The sequence below is a fragment of the Pimephales promelas genome, chromosome 20 (genome assembly GCF_988280905.1).
Source record: "Pimephales promelas chromosome 20, fPimPro1.hap1.1, whole genome shotgun sequence".
Taxonomy (NCBI): domain Eukaryota; kingdom Metazoa; phylum Chordata; class Actinopteri; order Cypriniformes; family Leuciscidae; genus Pimephales; species Pimephales promelas.
The window spans coordinates 13,844,646-13,866,538 of record NC_142788.1 but is presented as its reverse complement, the minus strand read 5'-3'; the positions used below and the strand labels follow the sequence as shown (position 1 = coordinate 13,866,538).

Genomic DNA, 21,893 nt, shown 5'->3' with positions numbered 1-21,893 from the left:
TAAGAATGTAAAAGGTTCGATGGATGTTAAAGGTTCATCACCACAGATGTTAATAAAGGGCCTTTTTTTAGGATAAAGTGTGGTATTATGGCTGCCAACTTTCCAATGAACTTTCCTAAAATGTACATTGAGTTTATTTGTTTGGACCCTTTGTTGGGACAGACGTTAGAGACTGGACCTCCTGGAGCTTTGATTAAATACTCCTGTTTTATATTTTCTATCAGGACACACAGCTGCCAAGTGATGTAAGAAGGACCTCATGTTCCCGTGGCCTTATGTCAACAGAAAACGAAATACTCTAATAAATTCACACAGCAGGACCGACCAAATGTGAACAAGATACGAAAATAGACCCAGATGGGGTTTACCGGCAGAGAGAGCCTGTTGGTTTTAACTTAAGCTTGGATGAGAATCCCTACCCATGAGCCTCTGCTGTTACCTATTCTCTCATATTAGCCTGCGCACATTCCGGCACATTCCAGAGGGGGAAAAGTGGCATAAAGAGAGAGGGAGGGATTTGAAAGAATGAGTGGGAGGTTTTAGGCTCCCTGTCCTAACACAATCCAGGCCCACTGCCTGCCAGGAACTGCCTCTCCCAGGTCAGAGGTCACCGCTGCTGAGAGAGCAAGTCTGGAAGTCTTGGTTGTCTCTTTGATCAGTACTGATGCAGAATGAACACCCACCTCCTCAAACAACCTAACACAACATTGATAACAAAACCTGAAGAAATATGTTTAAAAGAACAGTGGGTGGATACGCACAAAAACATCTTTATCTTATTTTGTTGGAGCTAATGATGCCTAATTTAAAGGGGGTTATAAACTGGCTTTTTACATTTTTTTATATTGTCATCCGAGGTCAACTTATGCAACGCATTCTCACCCCAAGGCGTCACCTTTGACCATGCTTCAATATTTGACGTTTTAGGCGCCCTTTAGCATCACTTACATGACGCGATCCTACGGCGTCATCTAACTGACGCTAAAGGAAAGCGTCAGTTAGAGGACGCGGTTAGGTTTAGGTGTGGGTAGGGTACACGCGATCCTAGGGCGTCATCTAACTGACGCTAAAGGGCGCCTAAAGCGTCAGATATTGAAGCATGTCCAAATGCTTCCCAAGGCGTCAGTTAAGTGACGCCTTGGGTGTGAGAATGGGCTGACTTATGACATTCGCTTGGTTTTTACATTCAAAACCATCAAAATGAATAAGTAATAGGCTATTTTCTACCCTAGTTTTGAGCCTAGCTCAAAAACGCTCGGTTTTTATAGGCGTCTCACACTGAAGACTTGGAAGTAAACGCCCACTGCTGTGAGTGGATAACAGTTTTGAGTATTATAATGAGTTTCAACTCATTCGCGTATGCAGCGACCGTCTTCTTCCACAACCAGGCACTGCACAATATTTTGTTGAAGGCATGTTTATTGCTCGGTAGCTCGATCCGGTTTGTCATCACGAGGTGGGTCTATGTTATTTAGCTATGCGTGTAATATGTGAATCAGTGGGCGGGGCTAAACTGGCCACATTGATCTTCTTCTGCGGGGGTGGTGTTTTATCCTCTTTGACGTCATAGTTCCCCACTTAGAAAAACGAGTCGTTTGCTGAGCCTGGTGTCAATAAAAGCTTTTTTTGGACTAACAAGAACGTTTTCAGTTCTGAAACTTGGAAGATATTCTTACAATGATGACCTCTTAGATGTCAAAAGCTCGAGGAAATTTTGATTTTTCAGTTCATCACCCCTTTAACAAAGTGAAGAATCAGACTTGAAAATCATGTAAACAAATGTAAATCAAAAGGGTCTCATATATAGATATTAAAGACCACATGAAACCACTTTTGGAGCTTTGTGGCTTTTAGTTAGTGTCTAGTCTCATTTAATCAGTTTAATCAGTAGAACAGTGGATTTCTATTCTAGTTTCACACCAACGTAGTGTTTACAACTCACACATCAGGGTGTTGACTCACACACATTGACTGGTCTTTGCAGTGTGTCATTAGGTCAAATTCCAGAGGATCTCCACTGTGAAACCACTTTGATGAATGGAAAAACAGGTTTAGTACATGGAAAATACAGCCATGTGCTCCAAAACTATAATGCTAAGAAGAAGAGGTCTACTTTTAAGAACTGTCTTTATGCATTGTAATGAATTTCAATTAAATTGCACAAACCACAGCGCTCATTCACTTGGGGTGGACTGATTGATCCACACATACATATACCAAGCCTAAGTTTATCATTATTATTATTATTAGTAGTAGTTGTAGTAGTAAGCAATACCAATACGCAAAAATTACTTTAGTTAAAGATCACATTTACAATTTGAGTTAGTTGCAAAGTTACATATAGTTAGTAGTGTGTCTAAAGTGGCCAATCAACATAAAGTCTAACCAATATAGGCCTTTGTTAGCAATTTTTAAATTGCTATAATTATTTTATCCTCAGAATCACAAATACTTTCCTTTTAATAAAGTCAAAAAGAAAATAAATTGGCATCGCCCATTCCTATCACTAACCCCAGAGCCCCCAAGTCTCAGTCTGGATTGTCTTTTGCTGAGGTGGAACTTCCTGTAGAACAAGACAAAAACATGAACAGGAACCCAATTTCACAGGTTACCCCCATCTTCCTGTATTTCTGGAAAAGTCAACAAGCGCACACACGTAGAGACACAGAATCACAAAACCTTGGCCTCTGGTTTGAATGATAAGACAATGATTGGGAATAAATGAAGAAATGCAATACGACTAACATGGCCTAGAGCATAATACTACATCCTCAGCCACACAAACCAATAGTGATCTGTGTAGTTTTCAGCTCATTCCTGACAACTAATACCTGAGACATACGCTCCTGATACATGGCCTTCACACTGTCCATCCACTTTCATACTGCGGTGCCACTCTCCACAAACATATGAGGTATTTGTCTGACTGAAGTAAGCACCATGAGGAATGGAGGGCAGGATAGGAGGTCTGCCAGGTCACAGCCAAGTCTTCCAGAATGGATAATTTCAAACACTCCCCATGTTCTTTCTCAGAGGGCTTTTGAGGGTGGGCGTTGTTTTTGATGTTTCTCAAAGAGACACAATATAAAAGGACTATTGTGAGACAGTGTTGGTGTTGATAAAAAAAAAAAATTAAGCTAACTGAAATGAAATAAAACAGATGAAAAACTGAAGTTTAAGTTTAAATTAAAATGGAAATAAATACAAATTAATTAATATATATAGAAAATTTGAAAAAGTAAAAAACAAGACAAAAGCCCATAGCAAAATTACTCAAACTAAAACTGAAAATATAAAAAAGCTAATTCAAAATATTAATAAGCCATCGCATTTTGACATTTTTAATCTCTACTTCTATATATATATACTGTATATATATATTGCTTTTTCTTCCCAACTGAACTAACCTCTAATCCTATTTATTATACTAATTATTAAAATGTTTTATGGTTGAATGTAATTAGTGCTGGAAAATGATTAATCGCATCCAAAATAGGTTTGTGTTTACATGATATACTGTATGTGTGTGTGCTGTGTATAATTATATATAAATAGTACACACACATGCATGTATATATTTAAGAAAAACTTGTTATTTATATATAAAATAATTATATTTACAATATATACATACAAATATTTCTTAAATATGCACATGTGTGTATTTGTATACAAAATAATAATACACTTATACAAATATACACAGTACACACATGTATTATGTAAACACAAACTTTTATTTTGGATGCGATTAATCGTTGGCCAGCACTAAATATAATATAATTCATATTTATACTATAATAATTAAAAATGATAATTACAATAACAAACCTAACCCTAAATTGTCTTACACTATTTGTGCTACAGACCTGAATGATATCACACAACTTGAGAGATGTGCCACTATTATCTAAACAATTCACGATTTTTATCTGACATGAACCCCCATGCCCCCCCTCCCCCTATATCTAGAAGAATGTCAGACGCCATTGCTAGTAAACAACACCATAGTAACCGCATTTCAGCGTGCAAAAAAAAAAAACCCTACGAATATCGTAGTGTTCACACAGTAATGCCCTGGCAACCAACCAGAGCATAACAGAATTGTGGCGGCGTAAAAAATCTAGATAAAGTTTCGCAGGAACTTTTCAAAAGCGGCGGGAGCACTACAATGTGTGTCTGTTGTCTGTCTGGAACCAAACGATAAATCATTCCAGCAAAATGAGTAAGGAGGCCTCGGCCATGTTCCCTCGACCTGCTGTGAAACATCATTGTGCAGTGCACTCTCAAAGAATGCTGGGTAATAAGACCGTGGAGTCCCGGCCAGATAAATGCAACACTGAATCATCTGACAGGATTTTTATGACCTTAAGAAGAGGGAAGAATCCAGACATGGTGAAGATGCCACTGTCCGCCCAAATGTCACAGTCATGTACGAAACGTCCTTTCTAGTGTGCTGATAATTCGTCACTCAACACAAAGGCTGAAAATATTCTTTAACACTTTTTTTCCACTGCTACCCACACACACAAAGCCTTCCCGTCTTCCCTAATTTAAGAGCTACTGAGTGTGAGTGAGCTGCTGTGGTCCCTTGAGAGGTGCACAGTGGTTCTTTTCATTCAGTGGGTCTTTCCATTGTACCGCCCCGCCCCTCATCTGCTCGGCCGATTATACGAGCTCGGTCTCAGTACGCTGGACATTGTAAATGAGACGGCGCCTCGGCACTGCTGTTCCAGAAGAAGTGCAGCTGTATTTGGTGTGTAAAATCACGGGAACCCGCCAAGAGCAGCTGGGGTGGCGTGGTAAAACAAGAGAAAAAAAGGCGTATGAAGGGGAAAGTTGTTTCCTGATGCCTTGGGAATGTGTTCTGGAGCATGTTTTACCTAAGAGGGGGAATTCTTCACACTAATTGCTGTGTGATTTTCCATGCCTGAATTTGTGCTTTGAACAAACCCCTGAACTCTACAGTCTAAAAAATGCTGGGCTGTTTCAACCCAAATTTGGGTCAAATACGGTTTCATTTTCAATTTTCACTTTCAACGGTACATTTTTTAATTACATGTTTAACCCAACATTTGGGTTTGTCCATATTTTACCCAAATTTGAGTCAAAACAACCGAGCATTTTATTAAACTTCTGCATGAAAGTGTCGTACACCATTTGAAGAGTTCAGATGCAAAAGCCTCTAAGTGCCATTTGAAATTTTCTTCTATAATGATCATTTTTATCAAGCTTGTATATTTAAGTTCAGTAATTTCACTTAAAGTCCCCGTGAACCGGAAGTTGCAAACGACTTTTCTCCAGTGTTGTGACGTATTTCCGAGAGAAACGGAATTCTAAATAAGGCAAAATAGTCGGCGTGGCTTTTTTTCCCAACTAGCACCTGATTGGATCTAGAAAAATAGGTGTTTCATTCTGAAATGGAGGATGACGCAAGTTTACACGCGCTGTCGATCAATGCTCGCTCCGCGTTCGCAAACACACAGCAGCTGTCATTTGGAGGGGCGTGGTTATGGATGTTAAGGAGACACCCAAACCGTAAAGCCTACGTCATCAGGCAAGGTCCAAAGGGGCATTTTCAAAATTTGATTAAAGATTACAAAGCCAAACATTTTGACTTGCATGTATGAATTGTTCACCACAAAATGATCAATTTAGGAAAACAAAGTAAGTATGGTCAATTTTGATTTCACGGGGACTTTAAATGGCAATGAAGATTACCTATTAATTGTTATTTAAGTGAAATTACTGAACTTAAATATACAAGTTTGACAAAAATCATCATTAAAGAAGAAAATTTCCAATGGCATTTAGAGGCTTTTGCATCTGAACTCTTCATTTGTTCTATAGACATGGGTGATACCTCAAATCACGAGGCTCATTGTTACTTTTCTAAGTGATTGGATATATGATTTCCACCTGACAGATGATAAAACTGGTGAAAAAATCCTTCAGACTTGTATTGAAGGAGGGACCTGAAGCATAAGGACTGGGATGTCCAAATATTTGCGATCCAACCTTTGGGCAGTTAACAAACACCTAGAACACCGTAGCAACTGTATATCAACAAACTAACTAACACATGCAGAGAGCAACTTTACAGGAATAGTTCACCAAAAAATCTATATCCATTCATCATTTACTCAGCTTAATGGTGTTCCAAATCCTCATGAGTCTCTTTTTCTTTTGAACACAAAATATATTTTGAAAAATGTTGGTAACCAGATAGTTCACGGTATCCATTGACTTAGATAGTGGTTTGTTTTCCTACTACTTGAAGCCAGTGGTGGAATGTAACGAAGTACAAATACTTCGTTACTTTACTTAAGTACATTTTTCACGTATCTTTACTTTACTTAAGTAGAATAAATAGTGCCTACTTTTTACTTTTACTTCGTTACATTTTGCAGCAATTATTATACTTTCTACTCCACTACATTTCTACAACTTCTGTTACATTTTCGTTACATTTCCTGATCAGTTTTTCCCTGCCAAAACGTAATCTGACCGTCCGTTCGTTGCACGTTTGTCTCACCAGTGACGTTTGGTTGCCATAGATACAGTATATCAACCCGGTCACACTAAATGCGTCTCGCACGCAGTGTGTTTATCATGCAACTCATACGCGAAAATTTGTTTTTACGTGCATAGGAAACACACCGTGTGTAATATATGTTTGGTTTGGTTAGGATTATGGCAAGCCAAGAGGTTCAGAATTACACCATAAATGAATCGCGTTTACTGCCAATAGTAAGGATAAGCATGATATTGTCTAATTGCAAGCTTGTTTCAGAAATGGTGACATTTTTTTCCATCATTATTGAACATCATTATAGGAGTAGGCTATTAGGTTGAATGAGTTAGAATTAAATGTTTTATTAATCATTAGAAAATAGACATTAAGAGAATAAATTGTTATGCAAGTACTTTTACTTTTAATACTTAAAGTACATTTAAAATAAAGTACTTTTTACTTTTTACTTAAGTATGGTTGTCATTGTGTTACTTCTACTTTTACTAAAGTAAATATTTATCTGGGTATTTGTACTTTTACTTAAGTACTGAGATTCAGTACTTCCTCCACCCCTGCTTGAAGCCAATGGCTATCGTCAACTGTCAACACTGATATAAAAGCCTAGTTGGAAGTCTAAACTTGACATAAAGTCTAAACTTGTCCCTTAAATCTGATTGGTTGATTGGAATGTTGTTCCAGGATCAACAAAGGTGTTGACTCGGTACATTTTTTTACTTGGTGAAATCATGTTCACCAACATTAACCATTGTTTGATGAATTTTCACAGCAAAATACAGTCATTTTAATAGGAATCCATGCAATATGGAATTTCATGCAATCTGAGAGTTTTCCAATGCAGATTTAGAAACCGGATGAACAAAAAACGGCTTGGTTTTCACTGGTATACGGTAGGGGGCGCTATTACACATCTTCTAAAAGAGTACTGATCAAAACACAGATAAAGAAGACGCAGAAACAAGCAATATCGTATGTAATCATATGTAAAATATTGCGATCATCAACATTAAACGGCATCAAAACTGCCCATGTTACAGAATGAAATGTCGATCCAGGACGAGATTTAGGACTGTGCGAGTATTAGGGGTGTTGATTTAAATGAGTACAAATGGAGGTCTCTGTGAATTTTTGCAAGAGATGATTCAGCCACACACACAGCATTTCCCCTCACTCTCTTCCTCCTAAACTGGATCCTACAGAGAAACAGAACAAAGACTCAGTGGAATGTGCTTTGTAAGAATCAAAGCATCTTAGTCACACTATCAGACTACTTCCAGTAACTGCACACACCCTTCTGTTTCCACCACCTCGCCTGTCTTTCATCTGTCTGGGTCCCCCAACTCTGACTGACTTGTGTCTGTTCTGCTGTGCCGTCTCAGATCTGAGGAATGTATCAGACACCTGCCATGCGTTTAATCAGGTGTCCTCACATCTGGAACATTCCTTACCTATCAATCTTGTGCTTTTTGTCCACGCCTGAGTATGTACTAAGTAAAACCAGATCAGGTGTCCGGCTCTGACGCCAAACAGCTTGTCGCAATCGTAGACTGACGTGAGAAACGATTTCAGATGAAACATGCTTCAGGTTGCAAGATTGTTGCAAAACACAACGAAGCACTGCCATTAGATTCCTTCACTGTATAAAGTATTGTTATTTTAATGGCACAAAATCCTAAGGTAAAAACCTGTTAATTGGTTAACAGTAAGTCAGTAAGAATACTATACAGTACTATGTACTATACTTACTGTGATATACTACTATATACCAAATGTCCTTAAAATATACAATTAAAAACTGTTGTATAATCTGGTATATTATATTTTTTCAAGTAATTTTTATGCTGTTAATTTAACTTTCATCAGTAAATTTGTAAAAAACAAAAAAACAAAAAAAAAACATATATTTTTTCAAGTAATTTTTATGCTGTTAATTTAACTTTCATCAGTAAATTTGTAAAAAAAAAAAAAAAAAAAAAAAAACATATTTTTTATGGTAAAGTTCTGTCAACCAGTGTTTTTATAGTGGAGTGTAGAGGAAAGTATGTATGAATGAATGAATGAATGAATGAATGAATGAATGAATGAATGAATGAATGAAAATAAAACGACGGACAGGCAGGTAAACAAAACTGTATTGAAAACTAGATAAATAAAATCATTTTTATTGACTTTTTGTGCCACACCTACCGGATTCAACCTGACTATAGTGTGACGATTCATTGCTGTGTCAATGTTACATGCATTTATTTTGCTGATAAGGTACTGGCGAAACAACAAACCCACCGGCTATAGTGCCACACCCTCTGTGGACTTTGGGAATCATCTGCTTATATATGAGAAAACTTTTATCGGATCCTAAATTTAAATGATCTTTTTTTTCTTTTCTTTTTTTATTACCAGTGAAGATGATAGCACATATTCCTCATAAATGGGTATGTATGTCTAGCCTGAAAGAGGATTGAACTGTCTCTGGCCACTGCATGACTTATGAACCTAGCCTAAACTTTCACCATGATGTCATCAAACCAAACACACTTTGCTGAGCATGCAACTCCTTTGCTCTGGATAAAAAGAAACCCAATTTTCTTTTATTTCTAACCCTGCAATGACCTTTTCACATTATTTTCACAACAGCATCAATAAGCAACTAATTTTAAGCAACTAAAAACTATTATGTATAAAATATAAATACATTTCTTTCTAATATATAAATAACTATATAATAACTAAAAATGTGTATATATATATATATATATATATATATATATATATATATATATATATATTTTTTATTTTTATTTATTTTTTTTTTTTTGCAGTGGGGCCAGTAAAATTATAATCTGAGGGAAAATAGTTAAAATTAAAGTAAGTTAAGTAGAAAATGGTAGACATGCACTTCCATCCCAAAGTTTGGAATCAGTAAAATATAATTTTTATGTTTTCGGAAAAGGTCTCTAAATCATTGTGAATTTTTATTATTCAAAAATATCACTACAATTTCAAAGACCTTTTTTTGTATTTATTCCTGTGTTGGTAAAGCTGAAATTTCAGCATAATTACTTCAGTCTTCAGTGTCACATGATCCTTCAGAAATCATTCTAATATGATGATTTGATGCTAAAAAAAAAACCATTTCGGATTATTTTGTTATTGTGAAAACAGTTGAAATATTTTTGTTGAAATGGTGATGCATCTTTTTTGATTAATAGGAAATTCAAAAGAACAAATTTTTGCTTTAAATATAACTATTTTGTAATTTTATAAATGAGTTTGTTTGATAAATTTAATGCATCTTTGGTTTATAAATCTATGAATTCCTAAAAAGAAATGTTAATGACCCTGTGAATGAGGTTTAAAGGCTCAGGTAAGGAGGAGGCGGGTACTGACAAACGATCAATGAAATTGTAATGACAAAACAACAAACAAATGACTGCCACATATAAACATAAAACAACGCAACATACATGCCCCAGGCCTTGTCCTTTCTTGTCCTTCACTGTCGTCACTCCTCCTTTAACAATCCGGAGGTACCAGTCACCAGCCTCGCTCCGTTCCCAAGGCTTTCGGCCCCGCCCTGCTTGCCACAGACACCAAATTTTGAATGTCAGTGTGACATTGTATAAATAACATTTTATCAGGGTGATTCTGGATGAGGTTGCATTGGGGGAAGCGGCCAGTTGTGTTGTGATTGATATTAGTTAAACAAGTTCTTCCATTTCAAACGCCACTATCAGTGAAAGACAGTTCATTTAAACAAACTTCCAGCTGGAACATTCAGATGATAATCGACAGACTATGTCTGAAAGTGACCATAAATCCATAATGCGACCACATCCATCGCCTGCACAATGTTTAAGAAGCTCTTTATTGCACTAAACTTAGCACCACAAACAATGCGGCACATCACCAAAAGACTTTAAGGGTTCGTTTTTATGAAAATTAGGTTTGCTACACTCTAAAAAATGCTGGGTTGTTTTAACCCAACTTTGGGTCAAATATGGACTAACCCAGCCGTTGGGTTAAATTTTTACATTACATTTTTAACCCAACATTTCGGGTTTGTCCATATTTGACCCAAAATTGGGTTAAAACAACCCAGCATTTTTTAGAGTGTATGTTGAGTTATGTAAATTAATAGTAATCCCTGTATTTAATCATTGGTGCTGTGACAATACATGTACAAACACCCTGTCTGAGCATATTTCAAATGTGTCCATATATGGCACTGCTTTCACCTGATAGTAAAATGACTCACTTTTATCAGTGCTCAGGTGACCCCCTCCACCCTCCCTACCCATCTGTTGGTTTAGATTATGCAACGTGGCCCGTTTAAACTATTTTTCCTTATGATTCCCATGAAAGTTGTGATGCACCGATAACCTATCCTCTTTGTGAATGTCAATATTTTCTTTTGAAGAATTATGAAGGAAAAACAGTTTTTCAAAAACATAGTCTAGCATATAGATTTGGGTGGGTGTATGCGTGTTTGTTTTTCTGAGTGTTTTTCTTTGTGAGGACACTCCTCAAAAAAGTCAGATGAGTTATGACTGGACCACCCGCTTGTTTTGTCATGTCTCCATCATAACTTTGCAGCAATAATCTCTCAGTACTCCCAAGGGTGGAGTGATGAGGATCTGGCAACCCACAACACTGATTACATTAGGTTTGTGGAAAAATGATTAAAGGCTTTTAGAATGATCACACACACCCTGAATAAGAAGAGGGAAACAATGCCATTTAAAATGATTTAAATTCATTTAAGGATTAACTGATTAATTATTGACGACACTTTACAATAGTTAACATTAGTTAACTACATTAGTTAACAAGAACTATAAAAAATACAGAGCGCATTTACTGTATTAATTTTATTTAATGTTAATGTCTATATTTAAAATCAAAAGTTTATTTAATGGATCTGACCTAACATGAACTAACAATGAAGAGTTGTATTTTGGTTAAATAACTTTAACCAAGATTAATACATACTGTAATAAATGTATTCCTCACTGTTAGTTAATGCATTAACTAACATTATTGGGACATGACTGTAAGGTGTAACCAAACTATTCAGCCACGAATAAAGAAATAAATTATAAATAATGTCATTTGAGTAGCAAGACAAGCCTGAATGAAATAAGAATAATACTAACTTAATAAAATAGTAGCTTCATTTACTGAGTTTATAGCCACAAAAAAGACTCATGTCCTAAAGTAGTAAATAAAAAAAAACAAGAGTAAACTGAGAGCATGTGGATGTGAAAAGAGCTCCACAACATTGATGTGCATTCCTCTTGTGCCCTATCCAGCCTCAAACAAACACATTCCCAAACAATGGATAAGGGAGGATCGCCACAGAACACATTCACAGCCAAACATAAAGTAGCGTTGCAGACTCGCTTGGGACATTTTATGGGGCGTTTGAGTAGGGAAATTGAATTTATGGGAAATTGCCTTACAAAATACAAAAGGACTGCTTGTTCCATCACCTAAAAGTCACATAGAAATCCTTATTAGCAGTTTAAATCTCTTGTGTATTTCCAAAGTTTTTCTTTCTCTTTAAACAGACAACAAACCCAAAGTAAATCCTCTGGGAATGTGTAGATAATATCATCTTTCTCTTCTGAAACTTATTTCAAACAGGTATGCGTCTAATCCAGTGTGTGAATGGGTTTAAAACTATTGGGGGTCCAGATAGGTTTCAGTGATTAGCTTGTTTCTTTGTCTGTACATGTGTGTGTATTCAGGAGCCAGACTAATTGTTCCTTTGTTCACACATCCTTTTACAGGCGTGGCAGGCAGGAAAATCCTTTCTGAGATCGGATATCAAAATTAAAAAACTTAAAGGCTTATATTCTCTCTTGACCAGTTTTGGCAGTTTTTTCTCCCAGCGTAATGGTTAAGAGAGAAAGATAAGACGACCTGCCAAAACACGAAAAAAAACTATTCCGGAAAATGTCTTTTTTTCATTTACAGTATGTGCCAAACACACACACAATGAGTAGACAAATTGTGAAATATAATGATTTCTCAATATGAAAGTCTAACAAGTTTGGTTTCCCTGGAAGAGAGTTTTGCAATATTTCATACTGCATTAGTATATTTATAATATAAAAGTATCTATATCAGTTGTGTGAATAAATGGTAACACTAGTGAATGCTGTATTATGCTAAATGTATAAATATAGGTGAATGTTAAGTCAGAAATAATCTTTTTTTATAGCCTACATGTTAATTTTAAACAACTTCAAGTTATAAATACATTCGTCATTCATAAATTAACACAAACCTAAATTAATACAAGTTAAAATTAAAATTATTGTTCACTGTTATTTTATGTGAGCTATATGATTTACAGTAGAACCTTATTGTAAAGTGTTACTAAATAGGTTTTTTATTTTTGGTATTTTTAGTTTAGTAAATGTTTATCATATATATATATATATCATATATAAAAAGACCCACATATATACACACATTTATATATATATATATATATACACACACACACACATATGGAAGTCATATAAAGAATGTTCATAATACATTCTATTTTGTTAACAACAGAAGTGTCTGTTCCTTTAATAAAAAAAAAACCTCTAAAAATCGTGACGTGAAGAACATTTCACTCTAATTTCTGAAAGGAAAAATGGAGCCACTTGAAATAACAGACTTCTTGAAGGCGGACACAGAACCGCAGAAATTCTTTTGGCAGTAGGAGGGGCTAGGGGCGGGACTCTAGAGAGCTGTTCGCTCATAAAGCCTGAGAGTGTCCCTCATGCCCTGTGCACTCCTCTGGCTGTGTGTTACTGAGCTCTACCTCTCTCCAGGCCTTCATTCACTCATCTGCTCACTCACTTCCAGCAACCATGAGTATGAGAACAAGCTACAGTGTGCGTTCCTCCACCTCCCAGGTGCCGATGTCCCACATGTCTATCAAGCGTACCACCAACGTGCCAACTTACCGGGCTGCAAGCATCTATGGCGGCGCTGGAGGTCAAGGCACCCGCATCTCCTCTGCGTCCTACTCCGGTGTCCGCAGTGGAATGGGAGCTCCCTCAATGTCCAGCTCCATTCACATTAGTGCCTCCGGGTCCACAGGTGAGATCATGGGCAATGAGAAGATGGCCATGCAGAACTTGAATGACCGTCTGGCCTCCTACCTGGACAAAGTGAGGACCCTGGAGCAGGCCAACAGCAAGCTGGAGCTGAAGATCCGCGAAGCCCTGGAGAAGAGAGGTCCTGATGTCCACGACTACAGCCGTTTCCAGCCCATCGTTGACGAGCTGCGCAAGAAGGTTAGTTTGAATGAGTGGGAGAAGGGTACAGGAAATTTATGGCCACTATAAAGAACTCTTACTGTGACAGACTAATTGTGGAACTTAGAATTTATTAACAGTCTAGTGAACATTTATTCGGTTTCAGGACAAAAACTAACAAAACAAAGACATTTCTTTGTCATTTAAAGCTGTGTTGATTTATAGGGGCTGAAAGAGAGTTTACTGATGGCCAGCACTGATAGGCAGAGAACCAAAAAATAAACTATGGGTGAAACTAAAAACAGGGGAAGGCATGGGGGAGGGAGTCTCAGTCTCAACAGGACGCCGGTATTCCAATGAATAAGCATTTCAATCCTGTATTAACGCTTGTCCTGTTAAACATTCAGATGTTTTGTTTATTCCCTGTGGATGGAAACTCTGGGACCTCAGATGTTTTAGCGTCTCCGTGTGTGTGTGTGTGTCACAAGGAAAATGGAAAAGTCCAGGGAGTTCAGAGAGTGCAAAATGCGCCCAGCTGTGAGCAAAGCTAGCTATATTCATGTAATTTCTGCTGTTCTACATTATCTTGAAAAGTTTGAGTTCATAAAGCAGATACTGTTAATGATAACATACTAATTAGTGTCTGTTTCACACCAATTGTTTCCTGAAGCTGAAATTTATAGCTAATTTGTCACTGATAACCAGACAGTGTTATAGGAATGATTGGTTTTTCATTCATCAGTCACAATACAGTAAAGTGATAGGTAGATTAAATTAAAACAATTACATTCCTATCCCTCAAGGTTTTCTACAGTCACAAAAGTAAATAGGATTAGCCATGCGATTAACCCGATGAAAAGATTTGGTACTGAAAGGAATTTTACAGTTTAAAGGTTAAAAACTCATTGAAGTGTTCAGTACATATTATATAGAAATAAACATTAATTTCAAGTAAAACATACAGCACATTTAAGTAGAACCATTGTTAGTAGATACATAGCCAACACCCCTTAGCATATGGAAAAATATGTTGAGCTCACTAGTGTTAAACTATGATATATCCACCCTTTTCCATGATCACAGGATATGCTGGCTTTCAAACATGGAAAGCATTTATACAACAAAGTACATCAGGTTTGAAAAAAAAAAAAAAAACAGGAAATCCAACTCAACTCCTGCCTTTGCCGCTACACAATTTACAACCATCAAACAGATACCAGAAGCTTTTCCAACATGGCAGTTGATTAATGATTATGGACTGTGAAAAGGACTTTGTCCTCCTTTACCTCTTATCTAAGCACACCAAGGCACCGTGGCAGCTCCAGTGACCATCATGTACTAAAATTTGCATATGCAAAACAATTTGGGTGTATCATAATTACACATTGTATTGTTCAATGGTGGGTTTCCTGTGACTCTTTTGACGGATTCAAACGATTCCTGTGTTTTGGTTGTAGATCTTTGATGCCACCGCAAATAATGCCCGTCTAGTGCTCCAGATTGATAACGCCCGTCTGGCAGCTGATGACTTCAGAGTCAAGTGAGTAATAGCCAACATTTTGACCTAGTTTCCTAGGTTTGAAGAGTGACCCATTGACCTATGTTGTGCCTGCAGGTATGAATCTGAGCTGTCCATCCGCCAAGGTGTAGAGGCCGACATTACCGGCTTGAGAAAGGTCATCGATGACACCAACATGAACCGCATGAACCTTGAAAGCGAGATTGAGGCCCTCAAGGAAGAGCTCATCTTCCTTAAGAAGAACCATGACAATGTGAGTACACATCTGGCACATTTGGACATTAACACATCTGGACACATTTGTCTACAGCATAATTTACTATGGGCGTTACTTTACGACATATTTCATGGTCTCTCCACCCAACAGGAGGTTATGGAGCTTCGTAACCAGGTCTCCCAATCGGGAGTGCAGGTGGATGTTGATGCTCCTAAGGGACAGGATATTGCTCTGCTCATGGAGGAGATGAGAGCCAAGTACGAGAAGATGGCCCTGAAGAACCAGGAGGAGTTGAAGGCCTGGCACGAATCTCAGGTATATTCCAAAAGACAATCATTTTCTTGCGACCAAGTCTTGCTAAACACCGTGAAATTTCGCTAATGTGAAATTTTCGGACTCTCTCTAGATCACAGAAATTCAGGTACAAGTCACACAGAACACAGAAGCCCTCCAAGGTGCTCGTACAGAAGTCAACGAGCTTCGCAGACAAATTCAGACGTTGGAGATCGAGCTGGAGTCACAGAGGAACCTGGTGAGTTTTCCTTGTAGAAGCTACCATTTTGCATCTGGACTTTCCAATCCTTTAATCCTGTTTAGATGTGTGTATCGTGTCTTGAATTTGTCTCTTCATGAAGTTGGCTAAACTCTTGGGTTCTCTTTGTTTCATTCTCCAGAAAGGATCCCTGGAAGCCACCCTGCGTGATACAGAAATGCGTTACAACATGGAGATCGAGAGTCTCAACACTGTCGTCCTGCAACTGGAGTCTGAGCTCACAAACCTGCGCAACAACATCCAACACCAGACTCAGGAGTACGAGGCTCTGCTGAACATCAAGATGAAGCTGGAGGCAGAAATTGCCACCTACAGGAGGCTTCTCGATGGTGGAGACTTCAAGTAAGTTTTCTTTTGAGCATACAAAGTTTGCACATTAGTTCACCATTTGTGGCTAGATTTGCTGGAGTATTTGTTTGTGTGGTTGGTAACAAGCATTTTTTTTTCTCCTGCAGGCTTCAGGATGCTCTTGACGAGCAAAAGAAGGTTAAAGTGATGACTGTCACACAGACGCTGGTGGATGGAAAGGTGGTGTCTTCAAGCACAGAGACCAAAGAGAGGAAACTCTGAATATCAAATTGAATATCAGATCAACCTCCACAACACATCAGAAAAACCTTTTGGGCCAATGATAAAATGATCTAAAAACAGGTTGGAGTTAACACATTAGATATTTATTTAGTTAGAACTGCCTTATTGTAAGGGTCTCAGAGCACATATGCAATGAGATTTAACTAGCACATTTCAACACTAATTTAAAACAACAAATTTAATACTTAGACTATAGCCAAAAAAGACTGAATGTCAATGAACACTATTGAAACTTTACTACATATTTTTGTAATGATGATTGTTTACGTCGAATCACAGATTGTCCCATTCCGTTTCTATGTTGTGTTGTTGTCATGATGTCTTGTCTTTTCCAATAAAAGATGACACTTTTATCAAATCTTTGCATTCTGCTTCTGTCATTAAAGTTATGATTAGAGCCAGACCGATTTATCGGCCTGCCGATATCAGGCATTTTCCAAACTATCGGTATCGGCAGTTATAATGGCCGATATAAAAACGGACGAAACACGCTTCAATCATCTCTCCTTGGCCTGTTACATTGAAAATGTATGTTTTACAATTTGCAGTATGACTTTATCTATTGCTAAATTATAGCTCATCATAGAATAGCTGACCACAAAGCTACAGTAGCTAATGCCACTATCATCAGTGGAAGACTGCTAACGTTAACATTAATGAGCTTGAAAACCATAATGAACTTTTTCTGCCTAAATAAAGTAATAATTACTGTATTTATAACTAGCATATCTCTAGTTACAGTCCCTGCATTGTAAAATGTAAGTTATACTTGCGAGGAGTGAACATTTAGACATAGAGAAAAAGTATCAAGCGTATCTTGTGCATAAAAGTTAGCTTTTCTTTTACATGTGTGTGAAATCCAACGACGCCAAGTGTGCGTTGCAGACCGTCCTTCTGTAATGGATTTAGAATCGCTAAATAGTAGGTTTTAGGAGGCAGGTAGCAACTGATGATTGAAAATGGTTTGATGTAGCTTGATGGAAAGAATTTAAAAAGTGCAGGTAAAGGGATAAGCAAGCTGACATTGTAATTATAAGGTAGCTTATAAGGCAATGTAGGGACTAATTATTATTTTATTTATCAGAACTTTAATATATTTTGATGTTCCTCTGTTCTGTTGTGACAATAAAAGAAACAAGTTTCTTTTTAAAATGCTTTATCATATTATTTTAGTTAAAACTCATAAATAACTACAAATAACTATGTTAGGGAAATCTTTTAATGTTTTGTTGCACGTTTCTGAAATAAATAAAAAAATATCGTCCGATATATCGGAATATCGGATTTTAAAACCCAAAAATATTTGTATCGGTATCGGCCTTCAAAATCCTTTATCGGTCGGGCTCTAGTTATGACTACAAAATTAGTCCGATCAAAGTAGTTTTGAGCCTCAAATCATTCTTTGCATCCAGTTTTAAACTAAAAGCAGTTCTAAGGGTTATACAATTAAGTGGCATAATTGGAAAGTTTTTTTTTATTCAAAATTGTATATAATTTAAAAGAAAAATAAATAATTGGTGGTTATGTGAAAATTAGCTAAAAAACTGACTGCAGAACTGACTAAATGCCGCTTGTTTTCACAAAAAGAAAGAAGGACAACTGCATTTTACAACCAACTATTAAATAATGTCAGTTGTGAGAAGACATTTTGTTGTGGAAATCGGTATCTTTCATATTTATTTCAGCCACTGTGATTTAAGAGATATTCATATCATGAGGCCAGAAAAAGAAGCTAGACTTTGGTAATTCATTCATGCAGAGACAGCATGCAAGTAGCTCCTATAAGATGTTGTATGAACCACACTATTTGATTCAGGTAGTCCATAGGACATATTTGAAGACATTCCCGAATTGAAATGGATTAAAAGACATTCCTCAAAAAGTGCCAAGTGAGGTCAAGTGAGTGGTTTAAGGAAAGAGATGAAATTAAATTGGCATCAAATGTTTCAAAAGTGGTTGTCCGCACAATGAACATTAACAGGGTCCAAAATAGCACTGGACAAAATTTACTTTTATTGTATGGACCAAAAATATTTTCTAAAAGGTTGACAGAATTTTAATTCTTGAGAGAAATACATCAGGAGACCAATTGGTTTGATTTCCTGGTTATTAGATCTATAAAACTAAGCAGTGGGTGGGGGGTGGGAGTCCAGAGTCTAAAGATAATATAAATGTGTCCACATCTTGTGAAGTGTAAAACGATAAAAATCTCATTCCTCTCAGAACCAGAAGTTGCATCTGATCTCCTTTTCATTAAAGATCTCTCTGCAGAAAATTGAGCAAAATGCAAAACTACAGCATTCAGAACAAACGAATATACAGAATGCCATCAGAAGATCTCAGCGTGCTAAGACCCACATACTCGTGGAGAAGTGCTGGGAACAGGGGTTCCTTTTCCAAGGAGATCATTGGATCTAACACTGTACAAATGGGGCATGTTGGAAATGCTGCAAATGAAAAGGTAACCATGCAAATCCTGAATGAACGTCTTGCTTCCTACCTGGACAAAGTTAGGAGTTTGGAGAAGGCCAATGGCGAGCTGGAGGTGAAAATCCGCCAGGTTCTGGAGAAAAAAGGTCCAGATACTAAGGACTACAGTCACTACCAAGTCACACTAGATAAAATACGCAAAGAGGTAATTGGTACTTCTCTTCACTGAAATACTAGTCTAACAATATTGCCATTTGTAAAATCTCAATATGCTTCATTATTCGTTTTCCACGTTTTCTTCATTGCTTAGACATTTGCATTACTGTGAGGTTGAATGTAAATTTTACAGAAAGTTTTAACTGGTTCATTCATTGCTCTAAATTATTGTCCAATCTCATCCACAACAGCTTCTACTACTAGGCATTAATGCTTGATCATTACTATATTGTGATGTGGGTGTAATGAAAGGGATTTAGTCTCAGTTCAAACTTCAAAGTCATGAGCGTGTCCTTGAGTAATGCATATAATAAATTCTTGAGAAGCCGCTCCTTTATATTGACCTTTGATAATTGACTAACAATAGGCTGTATTGTGCCTTTTTTGGTTATGTTCATTTACGTAGATCCTGGAAATGGTTTTATACAATGCAAGTTTGGGTGTTCAGATTGACAATTCCAAGTTGGCTTCCGAAGACTACAGGGTCAAGTAAGCTGGTTTTACATTGAAGACTACATAAAATCAAACTATGTTTTGTGGGGGTTATTCCATTTATATTAGAAGTGAAGCTATTTATATGTCAAGAACAACTTGCAAATGTGCAAGTTGACAATATAAACTTGTAGCATTTTAAATGTAGTCTTTCTTTTCCAACGAACATACTGATGAATCAGCTTGCGTCAAATATTTGTCCATTGAAACTCTAAATCAAGAATGTCCCTCCCTGTAATTCAACCTGCCACCAAAGCAATAAAAAAGTATTAGTTCTCATTATCTCATGTCTATAGGTTTGAAAATGAATTTCAGCTAAGGCAGTCTGTTGAAACAGACATAAATGCACTAAGAAAGATGCTGGATGACACCAATGTGGCACGACTGCATTTGGAAAACGATGTTGAAGGGTTGAAAGTGGAGCTCATTGACTTAAAGAAACAACATCAACTGGTAAATACATTTGATTATATTACACATAAATAAAAAATCATATTAAATTACAACAGATCAGAGAGTGCAGTAGCTCACAAAAACAGTATGAGGGCCCAAGATCTAACCCTGTGGAACCTCAAATCTATTTTTCAGGAAGTATCAGAATTATATAGTCAGATTGCCCACTCAGGAGTGCAGGTGGATGTTGATGCTCCTAAGGGACAGGACCTGACTAAGATCATGGAGGAGATGAGAGCCAATTATGAAAAGATCGCCCTCAAGAATCAGGAGGAGCTCAAAGCCTGGCATGAATCAAAAGTGGGGCATATTTTTTATTGCAAACTTAATTTCTGTTTTAAAAACAAGAAAAAAAATGTAATTCTCTATGTTTTGTACAGATCACTGTGGTGCAGGTTCAAGTGACCGAGAACACTGCAGCATTAAAGGAAGCCAGAACACAAGTCAGTGTGAGCCGCAGGCAGATGCAGTCTTTGGAAACAGAGCTGCAGTCTCTGACTGGAAGTGTAAGAGATTCTTCCTGCACACCTTGATGGACCTGCCTACTTTTGAACATATTACTCATGTTTATTTTTTGCCTTGTCTTACAGAGAGCATCTTTGGAAGAAGCTCTTCATGAAACAAAGTTGAGATATGGCATGCAGCTGGAGCAATACAATGGCATTATTTTGATGCGGGAGTCTGCACTTATGCAGCTGCGTGAAAGCATTCAAAGTCAAACACTGGATTATGAGATCCTGTTCAACATCAAGATGGAGCTGGAAGCTGAGATAGCCACATACAGGAGACTTCTGGATGGAGACGATAAAACATTTGCTTTATAATTTTTGTATCATACATGTTGGCCATGGCTGTTTCTACTTCATGTTAATAAGATATTTGAGAAAATATTACAGACCAATATTAGAGACCACAAGTGGACGGGAAAATAATGTCCCCCATCTCGAATACGATCAAAAAGTGATATAAACAAAAACGAGATTACTGCTGTTCATGAAAGATGAGAGCACAAGCCAACATCTCACAAATCAAAACCATTCATATATACTATGAATATTTTTCAGTATAGTATTTCTGTTGAATCAGATTTGAACATATGTTGGAAAGCCAATTCAAACCATACAGTGTATCTCTACTCGAACTTTGTTGTTTTATCAATTTCAAAGTTTCAGTTTGTTATGAAAAATTTGGCCCTAGTCCATTTTGAACATGTCATCACAGTGAAAGAAAACAGTAAGTGGCGTCCGATTCCATTTTCATTTCACAAAAACTTTTCACCAGTCAATCATATTAACCGAAAGTGCGAAATGAAAACAAAATGATGGTCTTGTTTTTGTACTTCAAACTAACAACGGCTGTGGACAATTAACCTATTGTCAAATAAATACATAAAACACGCTCTTTTGTTCTTACATGTCTACTTTTTTAGGTGGTTGATTTCACGAATATAATTACTTTCCAACACAGTAAGGTGTTAAAAGAATGATTTATTACCCTTATCTTTTTGGATCTAGCACTTGACAGGTATTTTTTCTTAGTAATCAGTCTAAATGAGAAACTGAAAGCTGTCAGACTAAACATAAACAATATTCATCCATTAAGCATTTTGCCTTCATGGCATGATGGGTCAG

At 37.0% G+C, this 21,893-nt stretch overlaps 2 protein-coding genes across 2 annotated transcripts; both read left to right on the top strand.

Annotated features, from left to right (window-relative positions):
* Window positions 1–13,314: 13,314 nt before the first annotated feature.
* Window positions 13,315–17,029, top strand: krt18a.1 (keratin 18a, tandem duplicate 1). Its single transcript, XM_039652450.2, has 7 exons — window positions 13,315–13,830; window positions 15,249–15,331; window positions 15,407–15,563; window positions 15,678–15,842; window positions 15,934–16,059; window positions 16,202–16,422; window positions 16,536–17,029. Exons 1-7 carry the CDS (start codon window positions 13,402–13,404, stop codon window positions 16,648–16,650), a joined length of 1,296 nt encoding a protein of 431 aa, XP_039508384.1. The 5' UTR covers window positions 13,315–13,401; the 3' UTR covers window positions 16,651–17,029.
* Window positions 17,030–18,861: 1,832 nt separating this feature from the next.
* On the top strand, window positions 18,862–21,660 carry krt18a.2 (keratin 18a, tandem duplicate 2). The gene is made up of 6 exons (XM_039651465.2): window positions 18,862–19,306; window positions 19,724–19,806; window positions 20,106–20,262; window positions 20,398–20,562; window positions 20,643–20,768; window positions 20,853–21,660. Exons 1-6 carry the CDS (start codon window positions 18,956–18,958, stop codon window positions 21,084–21,086), a joined length of 1,116 nt encoding a protein of 371 aa, XP_039507399.2. The 5' UTR covers window positions 18,862–18,955; the 3' UTR covers window positions 21,087–21,660.
* The last annotated feature ends 233 nt before the right edge of the window (window positions 21,661–21,893 follow it).